At 46.9% G+C, this 14,644-nt stretch overlaps 1 protein-coding gene across 2 annotated transcripts in view; it reads left to right on the top strand.

Annotated features, from left to right (window-relative positions):
* YJEFN3 (YjeF N-terminal domain containing 3) overlaps positions 1-5,792 on the top strand; it is a 58,371-nt gene extending 52,579 nt beyond the window's left edge. For both annotated transcript variants that reach the window (XM_075611106.1, XM_075611108.1), the window contains exon 6: positions 5,536-5,792. In XM_075611106.1, the coding sequence (XP_075467221.1) occupies positions 5,536-5,735 (200 nt within the window). In that variant the 3' untranslated portion in view covers positions 5,736-5,792. The remainder of the gene's footprint in view (positions 1-5,535) is intronic.
* Positions 5,793-14,644: the final 8,852 nt, after the last annotated feature.

The following is a 14,644-nucleotide window of genomic DNA, read 5'->3' as shown; positions in this document are numbered from 1 at the left end:
ACGGCAAAAGGCAGATATCACACACTCACAAAATGACTCCATTCATTAGCTTATCACATTGGTGAGGGTTTCCCTCCAGCTATTTCCGGGGTGTGGTTACCAGTAGGTATAGGTGACCAGCGCATCAGAAACAGATTGAATTTTTTTCATAAAGTATAAGTCTCCGCTTGGACCATTCACTATATAGGGTATAAATACAGCATCCCTGGCAGGGGATAGGGGACTAGTACCTAGTGCTCACTAGCACACGTGTAGTACAAATAATGTCCCTTATAAAGCTGGTAAGTATGTAAACCCACAGGGGTAACTCACTGTTGGGGTTCCCAGGTCCTCATGCGGTTCCAGATGGCGTGCAGATCCAGCAGAAGGATGAAAAGGACAAAAATGGAGAAGGGCAGCGCACTGCCAGAAAAACAGGAGGCGGCTCACAATAAAATAATTCCTTTATTCTTGAAATGGATCCAACCAAACCCCTAGAGAGCTCAAAAATCACCACACCTACGCGTTTTGGGCCGTGTGCCCTTTATCAAGGTGTATATATCTTGAAAGAATAAAGGATTAATTTTATTGTGAGCCTCCTCCTATTTTTCTGGCAGTGCGCTGCCCTTCTCCATTTTTCTCCTGCGGTTACCAGTAGCATCACAAGCTTCTTTGACATCTGCATTCACCTCTGCTGTCCTCTGTACTGCTAATCCCGCCTCTGTTTCGGTCACCTTTACCAGCCCGACAGCTTCGTAGAATATGCACTAGAGATTCTGTCTTGCACAAAGAAGTAGAGTCTTTGAAGACCAGGTTTATGGAAAAAACATTATGCTGAGGAACTTATCTACTTCTCTGGAAAAGATGGCTAATGTTGACCTGGAAACTCCTGTTGAAGAATAAAATTTTAAGTGGATTCTAAGAAGGGTGAGGAAGTGATGTTCATTACCTGTTGCAATGAGAGGGCCTCTAACGTTCAAAGGACCTCGAGGAAATGCTGGGATACTCTTAGGGAAGATGACGTTCTGAGTAGAACCTCATGGGAAAATCTGGTTATTTATAGAAAAAATAAGAATGTGAAGAATTGGTTAGTCCTCATGTGAACGGAAAAAGACTAAGGGGGTAACGCTATATTGTCCAAAGTGGCCGTTTTCAAGCCAAAAATCCTCATTAAAGTCAATGGGGATTTGTGGCCAAAAGCAGCCACTTCTATGTATCTATCTATATATTTCTCAAACCGTCGTATGTGTGTTTGCCTGTCTGTATGTGTGTTCCCTGTGTCTAGGGGCAATCGCATTGGACCTTTGGCCCATCACTCCGCCTCAGGCCAATCCGCCTCAGGCCAATGACATTGCTCCCTTGGCCCGCCCACCCCCGCACACCTCTCATTGGCACCGACACCACTGCCTCAGGCCAATGACATAGCTCCCTTGGCCCCACGCCCGCCCCCGCACACCTCTCATTGGCCTGCGGCCAACACACTGACCCCACTGCCACACTCTCCCAGCCCTCACTGAGCTTTGGGAACGCTTCACAGCACCTAACCCTCACTGCTCTGGGAGATTTGGTAACGCTTCACAGCACCTAACCCTCACTGCTCTGGAAACGCTTCACAGCTCTCACCTCTCAACCCACAAAACCCTCACTGCCTGATACCACCAAAAGAACTGCGGAATCAGGTACAGGCTCTTAGCTATATATAGTTTTCACCACTGCAACACTACCCACCCTCACACAACACCGCACGATCACCTACACACACCGCACGCTCACGGAGCGCACACCGACGGCCACCACCTCTTAACAACCACCCCCCCCACTCACCCACCCACCAATGCAGACCACGACCGCACGCCAGACCTCTCCCGGTACCGCAGCCCCTCTACCACCCGCACACACTCCTGCCTACCCTGCCAACACCCCTCCCCTTCACCACAACACAACCACGCCGGAACGCACGTTCACCGCAAAAACACCACACACCCCCAGCAAACATACACACTCTGCTACTCACTTGCACCGCCACATAACCTGATCGCCACCGGACAACGCCCGCATCTCCTCCACTAGCACGCAACACACTCCCCCCCTCCGGAGCCCGCAACACACCCTCCGCTAGCCCGCAACCCCCCCCCCCCAGCACACACACAGCCTCCCGTAGCCCGCATCACAACCACTCCCGTGGACCACAACCACTCCCGTGGAGCGCAACCCCTCCCGTACGATGCAAGCCCTCCTGTATCCCGGCCAACACCCCCAAAACACTCACGTAGCCCACACACCCGCCCCCCAAACCCTCCCGTGGCCACAACCGCCAAACCCCCCCAAACCGCACGTAGTCAGCAAAAAAGCCAAAACCTCCCAGAGGACGCCACAACCCCTACCTCCAGAGGGCCCTAATCACAACCACGCACGTGGAGCGCAACCCCTACCTCCGGAGGGCCCGCAACCACCACCATACACAGCAAGCCCTCCTGTATCCGGGCCGCCCCCCAAAAAACACTCACATGGCCCCCCCTCCCCTCCCCCAAAGCCGCACCGAGCCCGCAAACACAACACCTCCCGGTGGACGCCACAACCCCCCTCCAGGGACCACACACCTCGCCTTCACCGTGCTGCCACATCAGTGTTTCACTGTACGCCGCAAGCCCTCCTGGATCATTAACACATAATTATTCACGGTTCCCATCCCGGGCAACGCCGAGTCTCTCAGCTAGTATAGAATAAGGCTCGAAGGCTCATATTCATCAAGTGCTAGTACAGATTAGTGGACCTGATCCAGTGTTGGCTCCCATTGACTTGAATAGGAGTTAACGCCGGGTCAGGTGCTCTGACCTGTACTAGTGCTTGAGGAATCTGGGCTTCAGTTAGATGTACCCAACACACGTTGGATTGCTATGCAATGTGATGCCTTTAGATCAGGCCTGCACAACATACAGCCCGTGATGAGATTTAAAAAAAAAAAAAATGGCGGCGATTCCCCGCGGTCCCGGCGCACATGCACAGGGCCAGCTCCCTCTCCCTGCAACCCTCCCCCCCACCCCCCGCTCGCAACGTGGGATGGAGGGGGAAGTCACAGCCAGCTGAGCTCTTCTGCGGCCGCTCCCCCCCTGATCCCAACGTGGATATGTGCAGGGGGGTGAGGTGAGGTGCAGGGGGGTGAGGTGCATTGAGGTGAAGTGCAAGGGGGTGAGGTGTAGGGGGGGGTGAGGTGTAGGGGAGGTGAGGTGCAGGAGGGGTTATGTGAGGTGCAGGGGGTGAGGTGCAGGGGGGATGATTGGAGGTGCAGGGGGGTGATTGGAGGTGCAGGGGGGTGATTGGAGGTGCGGGGGGTGATTGGAGGTGTGGAGGGGTGATTGGAGGTGCAGGGGGGGTGATTGGAGGTGCAGGGAGCGTGATTGGAGGTGCAGGGGGGGTGATTGGAGGTGCAAGGGGGGTGATTGGAGGTGCAGGGGGGGTGATTGGAGGTGCAGGAGGGGTAATTGGAGGTGCAGGGGGGGGTCATTGGAGGTGCAGGGGGGTCATTGGAGGTGCAGGGGGGGTGGTTGGAGATGCAGGGGGGGTGATTGGAGGTGCAGGGGGGGTGATTGGAGGTGCAGGAGGGGTAATTGGAGGTGCAGGGGGGGTCATTGGAGGTGCAGGGGGGTCATTGGAGGTGCAGGGGGGGTGGTTGGAGATGCAGGGGGGGTGGTTGGAGATGCAGGGGGGGGTGGTTGGAGATGCAGGGGAGGGTGGTTGGAGGTGCAGGGGGGTGATTGGAGGTGCGGGGGGTGATGTGAGGTGCAGGGGGGGAGAGTGATGTGAGGTGCAGGGGGGGAGAGTGATGTGAGGTGCAGGGGGGGAGAGTGATGTGAGGTGCAGGGGGGGAGAGTGATGTGAGGTGCAGGGGGGAGAGTGATGTGAGGTGCAGGGGTGGAGAATGATGTGAGGTGCAGGGGTGGAGAATGATGTGAGGTGCAGGGGGGAGAATGATGTGAGGTGCACGAGGGGAGAAGGACGTGAGGAAAGGGGGGGTGGGATGTGTGTGGTATGCAGGGGGGTATTGTGTGTTTGATGTGTAGAGGGAGTATTATGTGTGTGGGTGAGGGGGAGAGATGGGGGTATGAGAGATAGATGGGGAGTATCGCAAAGGTTGATAGTGAGGGGTTCTGGGGGAGATATGAGGATGATGATGAGGGGTGCTGGGGAGATATATGAGGATGATGATGATGATGATGAGAGGTGCTGGAGGAGAGATGATGATGATGATGATGATGATGATTTTTTTCCCTTGGAGCAGTTCGGCCCTTCTCGCTTTACGAGTTGTGCAGGCCTGCTCTAGATGCCTTATGTGCAACTTTTCGGACCTTCATGAGCACAGCAGTTTTACTTCCAAAAGTACTGGCCATACCTGTGCTTTATAAAACACTTTATAAATTGAAAAACCAATTATGTAGTTTATATACATTGCGCACTCTGTCCCCTCAAGTTTTAAATTTGGATATAGATCTGACTGCGTTGATATCCTCTCTCATACTTGTATACATATATACACATCATTGTACAGTTTTTTTTATTTTTCTTAATATAAATATATATTGTATAAGTCTAGGACATTCTTTTATATATTGCCTTTTATCCATGTGTTAAGTACTAGTTTCGGTCATTTATAATATTTTAGTAGTATAGTGTTAAATGACTGGTAATTTGTTGTACATTTACGTATCATATCTGGATGTTTTATGAGGCAACCTCAGGATATTTAAAGAAACCACAGTTAGAGTACCCTGGAAGAATTGGGTAATAAACCACGAAATGCGTTGGGTTGCCAAAGCAACAGGTCGGTCAGAGCGAGTCACCAAGCCGTGACACTCCAGGGCCTCTGAAGATGAAGCCACTGGGAGTAGGATCCCTTTCCATTCTGTCCTTCAGGGTGAAGATTTGGGAATGATTGGACACTTGTAGTATCAACTCAAGGAGCTAACATGCATTACTCAAGATTCACACCTGTGACTGATTCGGTTCTCTGTTTTTATTTTTGTGTTCTTAAAGGTTTATTTATACTGTTAAAAGTATCTCTTGCACTTGTCTTCCAGGACTGATAATTCATAAGTAGAAAGGACCATTTTGACCGGGCAGCAGAGCTTCCTTGAGACCTCTGATAAGACTGTGGTATAGAGATTGCTGGACTTACTTTAATCCGTTTATTTATGCTATTTTTGTTTCCCTTTTTGTTGTCCATCTTTTTATTAGGTATTTAGTTTATTACTATTTTTATTATTTTGTATTGCTTATATTTTATATCAAGATGTTGTACTTTAGCTGGTTTGATTTTACTGTATATATTGTTATTTGCACAAATACCAAACATGGCTCTCTTATTCGTGTGTGTAATTTATATATATATATATATATATATATATATATATATATGTGTGTGTATTATACTTGTGTACATACTGCATACATTTCTGTGTGTGGTTTGATGTCTGTATGTACAATGCGTGTTTGGGAGCTTTATTGAAAGTGACATTAATAATCGTTTTTCATATCTGCATCATGTGGGATCCCTCACAGGATGGGACGTGGAGGCTGGGAATTCCGAGGGCATCATCCCAGAAGTGCTTATCTCACTGGCAGCACCAAAGAAATGCGCCCTGCAGTTCCCTGGGAAACACCACTTCATCGCAGGAAGGTTCCTACCCTATGATGTGCAGAAGAAGTTTGAGCTTAACCTACCGGAATATCCTGGGATAGAATGTGTGGTAGAGCTTTAAGATGGGAAATCTGCCTTCTCCGTTCTAATCTATCAATAAATATATACATTTTCTGTATTAGTTTGAATATTGCGGCTGTCTTTAATAGGAGTGAGTCTCGCTCATTGGGAGTTTGCCTTATTTAATAAGAGCGATGTAATTTTTCTTCAGAAGGACTTGGATTGACTGGACACTTGGGCAGGACAGATGAGGTTTAATACAGATAAATGTAAGGTTATGCATATGGGAAACCCAGAATAAACAGGTGACACAAACAGGGAAAAATTAGGTAAATCCTCGATGGAGAAGAATTTAGGAGTGTTTGTAGACAGTCTCAGCAGAGTTAGCAATAGTGCTCAATGTCAGGCAGTAGTTGCAAAGGCAAATAAGATATTGCAGTAAACATAGTATGGATGGAAGGGAAGTAAACATAATCATGCCACTGTATAAAGTATTAGTAAGACCACACCTTGAATATGGAGTACAGTTTTGGGCACCACTATATAAAAAATACATTATGGAACTACAAAAAGTGCAGAGAAGAGCCATCAAACTAATAAAGGGGATGAAAAATCTGTTTTATGGGGAGTGGCTATATATAACACACACATATATATATATATATATATATATATATATATATATATATTTGTTTACATTAGAAAAGAGGCATCTAAGAGGAAATATGATAACTATATACAAATATGTTCAGGGATAATACAAGGTGCTTTCAAAATAACGAACTAATTCCAAGGGCAGTACAAACGACACTAAGGTTCTAGGAAAGGAGATTTCATCAGCAACAAAGGAAAGGGTTCTTTACAGTAAGGGCAGTTAAAATGTGGAATTCATTACCCATGGAGACTGATCGCAGATACAATAGATATCTTCAAAAAATGTTGGACATCTTTTTGGAAAGGAAATGTATAGAGGGGTTTACCAAATAAGTAAACATGGGAAAGATGTTGATCCATGGAGTCATCTGGTTGCCATTATTGGAGTCAGGAAGAAATTAATTTTCCCCTTATGTGACTTCATTAGATAATGTTTTACTGAAGTTTTTTGTTGAAGTGAAACTTCTTTGCAGGCACCAAATCCGTTTTCCAGGAGATGGAAGTAACATCAGTGTGACTTCAGTGCTGGCAGATGATACCAACACTTATCTCCATGACCACAGTCGTCCACGGCCATCAGTAGAAGCGCTGAGGCATCCAGCACTGACCTAGGCCATTAGTAGAAGCACTGAGGTGTCCATCTCTGCGCATATATCAATGGCGCCATCTGCCATCACATACACATTCACACCGGCATCCTCCCCCCTCAACGCATGCGCAGAGGCTCTGATTTGCGCATGCGCAGAAGAATAGTAAGGTCGGTCTCCGGCACACATGCACAGAGGCCTCTGGAGCTCGGCAGCCGTCAGAGCCACACACATACTATGCCACACACCCTGTAAGACATACTGTCACAATGTGTCAGTGTAACGTGTGCACACCACAAACAAAACGGGATGGCGAGGCTGAGGTGGGTGTTAGTATAAACCGACCTCCAGCCGCGTGGACGCGTCTGGAGTGCAGAGTGATAGACGTGTAGCCGGGCTGGAGAAGTGAGAATAGTCTTAATAATCACCGTGGTCAGGGGTTGGAGAAGTCAGATGGTCGTAGAGGGTAGCCGGGGTCCAGGAGCGGAGAAGGTGGAGGTCCAGATGCAAGCCGAGGTTGAGGTAGAGAGAAGTCGGGGGTCCAGGTACAAGCCGAGGTCAAAACACTGAGGAACAAACAGGCTAAGAATGCACAAGGCAACAGAAGCTTGAGGTAAGTACTACGTTAGGAACGAAAGATTATGCTCAGCCAATTTGCCAGAGGGCTGGCTGAGCATATAAAGGGCTGGTGACCAATAGGCAGCTGATTTGCGCAGAAGAATACTAAGGCCGTTCTCCGGCGCGCATGCGCAGAGGCCTCTGGAGCTCGGCAGCCATCAGCACCACACACACACACACACTGTCACACTGCCCAGTCCCACATACACACGAGGAATTCACAGTTAGTGCAAATAGCTAATACAGGGGGGGGGGGGTGCCTAGCACACGCTATAAGTCAAATTTCTTTGTGTTTTGTCAATTAAATTGTATTTTGTTTTTTAATTAAAAACAACACCAACACAAATACAATTTCTGTGACAACAGTGACAAAAGACAAAGAAGTTTCACTTAAAATGCACGTGCTCGGCGCACACACAAGTACTGTAAATACAAAATATAGGATAAGTATCTGTCATTAAATTTAACATGCGTTGAATTTGATTGACGCGTCTTTCTTTCAACCTCATCTACTATGTAACTGTAACTTATTGGGAGGCAGTCTTATTTCTCAAGAGTGAGTCTCACAGGTTTGAGGGGGCAGTAATGTTTAACAGTAAGCTGTACTCACTAGGAGGCCGTCTTAAGCGGAGTCACACTCATTTGAAGACTGAGCACATCCAACTAATTAGAAAACCAAGTGAGAAAATAACATGGGAATTGAATATTTATCCAATTTTATAAAAAGAATAGTTGGAGCACGGAGGTACTGACTTGTTATGGCAATGTATAGTCAAGTTCCTTTCTCTAGTACCATCCCACTCTGATCACTTTCTGACACATGGCTCCTGCTAATTTACCACGTCTAGAAGACTCCCTGCAAAACGGCTGCATATCTCCATTGGGTGGGGGGGTGTGTGTGTGTGTGTGTATATGTATGTATGTATGTATGTATATATATATATATATATATATATATATATATATATATATATATATATGTATGTATGTATGTATGTATGTATGTATATATATATATATATATATATATATATATATATATATATATATATATATTGCTCCTTACATCTCAACTTCAATCTCTCACTATTACCCATCTTGCTCTCCACGCTCTCTACAGGCCTGTCTTCTCTCTACCCCTGTGTCACTACATCCCTGTCATGCCTTCAACTCTTCTCACGTGCTGGAATGTGAGAAGCCTTTGAACCGCACCTCCGGAACTCGCTTTCTCTCAACGTCTGCCAAGCACCTTCTCTCTCTAACTTCAAACTCCATCTGAAAACTCATCTGTTCCACAACACATTTAAAAAATCCTGGACTACCACTTCTACCTGCACTACTCTATGCTCTTATACACACAAACCAAAGCACTCACATTGACTCCTACTCCCATTGTAAGCTTTCCAGAGCATAGTCTCCTTTCTCTCAAATCTTACATTTATGTCTCAATGCCCTTATCCGATCTGTATTATTATTGTAATGTTTGTAAAAATTGTAAAGCTCTGTGTACCTCATGGGCACTTTAAGAATACAAATATACATACATATATACAAAAGCGAATCTCTCTGAGAAGACATCATCACACTCAGTGGGAAGGCTGTCTCACTTAGTGTCAGGGTTGTGTAATTGAAAGGCAGTCTCCGTTAGTAGAATTGAGTCTCACTCATTGGGATGCAGTGTCAGTCATTAACATACAGTTTCACATTGAAAACAGGCTACACTCTGTTATAGATGGGAACCTCTCGAAGACACAGCCCACACATGAACACCCAATTGTGAAAATGCTAGCTAACGCGAGGACACCTTACAACCGAGAAAGCCTCTCCTCTCTCCGCCCGCCCTCCTCCTCTTGTTTTTTCTCTTCTTGCTGTAAATCTGTGATTTACTTGTTATGTGTAATTGTATATCCATGTATGTAAAATTATGTTTTCAATAAAATTTTAAGTTAAAAAAAAAAATACAGTTTAACTAATTGTAAGGCAGTTTCACTTTTATTGTGCATCGTCTTGTGAACTTCCGTGAGTCTCACTCACTAAACTTCAGTGACTCTCACTCATTCTGCGTGGTCTTAGAAACTTCAGTGAGTCTTACTCATTGTATGTGGTCTCGTAAAGTTCAGTATGTCTCACTCACTGGACGGGAGTCTCACTCATTTTCACGAACTTTAGTGTGTCTCACTAACTGTACGGGAGCCTCATTCTGCGTGGTCTCATAAACTTCAGTGAGTCTCACTCTATGAAGTCAGAATGAGTCCCCTAAGAGTAGGGTTGTCATATTTAAGCTTTTATAATACAGGACGCCGAAATCCAGTAGGAAAATAAAATTTAAAGCTATATGTTTTAGTGACAAACAAGCACTGTTTCTCTCCCTCAATCCATTTCTTCTCCCCTCCATCAATTTATTTAATTCCCCCTCCATTTCGCAGCCCTCCTCCACCCCTCAATCACTCTCCCCCATCCATTTCTTGCTCTCCTGCCAATCCATTGGAAGTTGTAATTGACCAGAAAGTCAATGGACTGCTGGGGCAGGCTCCTCCCTTGCTCTCCTCTTCCTCCGCCATTGACCACCCCAGCAGCCGCTATCCCCCGTATCTGCAGCCGTCCACTACCATCCTTCTCCCGCCACTGCCTGCCGGACCTGCATGTGCACCTCTGAATTGCTCTGTTGACCCCTGTAATACGGGATAATTATGCGGCCCAACAGGTACGGGGACTGCTCATACACTCATGACAACGTTGTACTGGTTTTTTTTTTTTTAACAGACTCGCAGAAATAGTGTGCTCCACTGGTTCCCATTCTTAACACTAAAATGGAGGTGTGTTGACTTAGTTGCTCCTTATCTGGGACCCGGACCCCCTTCGTTGCTACCGAATATTAACTGTATTACCCCGGTTACACTGGGCCGGTACGGGAATCCTGTTTGGTCTTCTGCAAGTGACCACAATACATTTTGGCCTGTTTGGGAACTGCTACTTCCATACAGACTGAAAGGAATATTAATGCAAGTCCGCGGTTAGAGCCGAGCCACTGACACCCAGGAGCCCACTTTCCTGAGGTCCACTGTGGCATGCCGTTTTCCTATCTTTGAGGTATGTTGGACTCTGTTAACATTCTTCAGGGATCCTAACTCAAAGGGGCACTGTCCCTATCTACAACATAATAAAGTGGGGGACCTGGTCTGTATTATTACTTTATGAACTTACCTATCTACTCTCCCCGTAGCTCCTATTCTGTTGTCCTCCGGAAACCTGCATTCTAGATCCATCCCCTATCTTATATACCCCTTCCTACATCAGTATCCCCATGGTCATGACTGCTGACAGGGCTGGGGGGGGGGGGGGGGGAGGGGGGAGAGCCAGGACAACTTTCCTGGTCACGGTAGCTGCGGGGGCCTGGCCAGAGAAAGTTGGACCCAACTTCTTTGCCGGCTGCCGGTCCTCTAGTTGCCGCTGGGCCCCGGCTCCCCCCAGCTGCAGGCCTCCCTCACTGTCCAGCGCCGGGCCACTCTCTGACATCAGTGAGCACCAGAAGCTGCGCACCAGCATGAGAGAGAGGCGCATGGGACAGTGAGGGAGGCCTGCAGCTGGGGAGAGCCAGGACCCGGCAGCAACTGGGGCCCAAATGTTTGTTTTGTATGTATGTGGGGGTGTTTTTTTTTATGTTTTTTTTTTATGTATTTGTTCGATTTTATTGTTTGTATTTGGGGGGGGGGGTTGTATGTATTTGGGGGGTGTTTTTTTCTATTTTGTGGGTGGGGCATAATTATTGTGGGGGGGGATTGTATGTGTGTGGGGAATGAGTGTGAGGAGGGGGGATTGAGTGAGAGTGGGTAATTGATGGAGGAGGGGGAGAGTGAGAAGAGAGGGGATTGTAAGAGAGAGAGGGGGGGAGACAACGGGCCAATTTGACACGTGCGGAGGGCCATTGACACCGGGGGGGTCTGTTGATACACTAGTCTTGGGCCCCAGGAAATCTGTCGGATGCCCTGTCCATGGTAACACAGGGTGGAGCCCAGCACACACTATACCACTGTTAACTCTTGCACAGCAACCTGGTAACCCCATTATTGAAGGGGGAGGGGGAGTTACACCCTCATTTACCATTGAATCCTATGGACAATCTTGCCAATGTTACCACTCATTATATATGTGTTAATACCATCATGGCCAGTGACCTCTAGAGATAATGCTATCCTATTATGTAAAAAGGCTTCAACTCTTACCCACCACTATCCACTGCAGTTGAGTAGGGGCATGCAAGATCACTCATCGTCCCTTTGAGTCGGTCTTTGCTCGTAAAGATGGGACCATGACGGAAGGGACCTATGGTCTTTCGACACCGTCCTTCCCAATGTAGTGACAAAACAGACCTAAATGACAGAGAGGCGTCAATGAGGATGACAATGTCAAAAAGCACCTAAATGGGGTTAACGCCTTCCCTGCCAGAAGGGGCTGGCACGGAAGGGGTTAAAATACTCTGCACAATCATTGTTTTCAGTAAATGAAACTTTGTTTATAAAAAGTTGGAAAAATCAAGATGATACAAAAATATACAGTTTGTGATGTCTCCGTCACAACGTAGGATCTTATGTCCCAGATTTAGACAGGAAAAGTAGTATTTCTTTATATGGGGTTTATTTACATGGTTAAATAATACACTAACAGGCCCACCGTCACTTTTAGTAAAAAAAATTAAACACCTACTCCTCTTAGGAGACTAAATATACATGCAGCTTCAGCCCTTACTAACTAGATGGACAGCTAAGCTGGTTACCACCCGAAACAGGTACTATTATAGCTAAACATATATAGTCTCTGCACACAGCAATATGGTTTCTCTTATCTGTTATTCCAAGGTTATGGAGCAGATGTCCCCGCTTCAGCATGGTCTTGCGTCCTTCCTTCCTAGGGGAGCTCAGCCCCACGAGAGCTCAAAGAATCTCTCCTCTGTAGTTCCATTACTATGGACCGGACATTCCATGCTTCAGCACGGTCTCATCCTTCCTTCCTAGGGGAGCTCAGCCCCACGAGAGCTCAGAGAATCTCTCCTTTGTAAGTTTGATGTTAAGGAGAGGATATCCCCGCTTCAGCACGGTCTCGCGTTATTCCTTCTTCCTGGGATTAACAACCGAGGCAGTCCCAGCAGGCTCCGCGACCACCGTCCAGCGAGCCTAGGGGACTGTGCCAGCTTCCACAGCTGGGGAGAACTCTTCTCTGTCCCCCTTCTTTGGGAACAGCAGTCTCTCTCCATATGTAGTCACTTCCTGACTTTTAAAACTCAATGTGCTATCAGGAGTTCAGCCTGCTCAATTAGTTTGCAGCTGCTGCTGGCTTCTCTAGGGAAATTAACTCTCTGTATGCTGGAAAGTCCCATAGCTGCCACATTCCAGCACCTAGAGACAGTGATTGTATCACAATATATACAATATAACAAAAATAATGTGTAAACCTCAGTGCAACGAGGCCTCATTGATGTCTCAGGTTACATTAGGGAATTCACTGTATCAGAGGGGGGAAAAGTTTCCTTCCCAATTTGCCTGAGATTTGCGAGAAAACATGCAGAAACTGTCTGAAACACACAGAACGTCTCACTTCAGAGACCAGTCTCTTACCTGTGTTAGCTCAGCGGTCCATTAATCCTCGTGCTTAGCAGAAAATGTGTTATTTTTCATCTTTCTCCTCGAGAAAACATCCCACTGTGTATTAATGAGATTTAAGTTTCAATTCTCATTGAGTTTATAAATATAATTTTTTTTTGTTTTATTTTACAGGAGAACAGGTAAGTAGCCATTAGGGATTAAAATAGGAAATATACAGATGTAGTAAGACTGACCGTTTCCGGCACCACGGACAAGCGAACAAACGTCCACGGCGCCGGGGACAGTGTCTGCTGTGCAGGGTCCATGCTTCTGATCGGGACTCCCTGTAGCGTTAACCCTTCGGTACCGCAATTGCACGTGGCAGGAGCACCGGAGACCGTAAGGCTTAATACATCTGAATGGCACAATAGACATGCTGTTCTGTTTTAATGAAGGATATCTGGAAGGCAATCCAAGAAAACCTTTTTTTTATTATTTTAATATAGGATTGTAGCAGGGGGTCTCTGGAGCTGAACCCCATTCATTTCAGCTCTGGGGACCCGTTGCTACCAGAGATACTTACGTCCGTAGGGGGTGCCGGTAGCCGCTCTGGCTCGCTAGCTGAGGTTCATGTGATGGCCGCTTTTCAAAGCGCCCACGTCCTGCGGGCCAATCGGAAGCCGTGATGTCATCCCGTGCGACTTCCTATTGGCCCGGGGGACGCGGGAGATTTAAACTTGCTGAGATACCGGCACCCTCTTTGGAGGTCTGTATTTCGGGAAGCAGGGGGTCCCCGGAGCTGAAATTAATGGGTTCAGCTCCGGAGACCCCCCCACTTCAATCCTATTTGTTTTTTTTGTTTTTTTAAATGGCCCACTTGGATTGCTTTATTAAGCAGCTCTCAGCTGCAAAACAGGATCAAGTTTTACTGTCCGTTCTGCTTAGAATTACACATGCGTTGTGACACCCCAAAATAACACAGTTTAGAGGGTATTGGGTATCGGATGCCTACAGCTCCCTATGAATGTGCCCTCCCACTGCAGGGTGACAAGGTGACAGAGAGGGACCTGTAGTTATAGCGCACTGAGTTTGTCTCTCCAATGGGAGGGTGACACTGTGACAAAGGGGAAATATGACCCACTGAAACCTGTCCCCTCTGCAGGGTGACACAATGACAGAAAGGGACCTGTAGGACACTGAATTTGCCTCTCCTGTTGGAGGGTGACACAGTGACAAAAGGAAAATATGACCCACTGAACCTGTCCCTCCCACTACACAATGACACAGTGACAAAATGTACATTTTGGCCAGTAAGTCTTTCCCGTCTGTTGAAGGTGAAACATTGACACAGTGACACAGTGACACAATGACACAGTGACACAGTGACACAGTGACACAGTGACACAGCCACTTAGAACATATGATGGCGAGAAAAAGAGAGTCTAAAAGTGTGAGTGAAAGGGGGGGGAAAGAAAAGGAAAACTCCCAGGGAGACACACACATACGCTGTAGTGTGGTAGTGTGGTTTTTCA

Source organism: Ascaphus truei, chromosome 8 (genome assembly GCF_040206685.1).
Source record: "Ascaphus truei isolate aAscTru1 chromosome 8, aAscTru1.hap1, whole genome shotgun sequence".
Lineage (NCBI taxonomy): Eukaryota > Metazoa > Chordata > Amphibia > Anura > Ascaphidae > Ascaphus > Ascaphus truei.
Note: the sequence above shows the minus strand (reverse complement) of the source record. Positions and strands in the feature narration are given on the sequence as shown.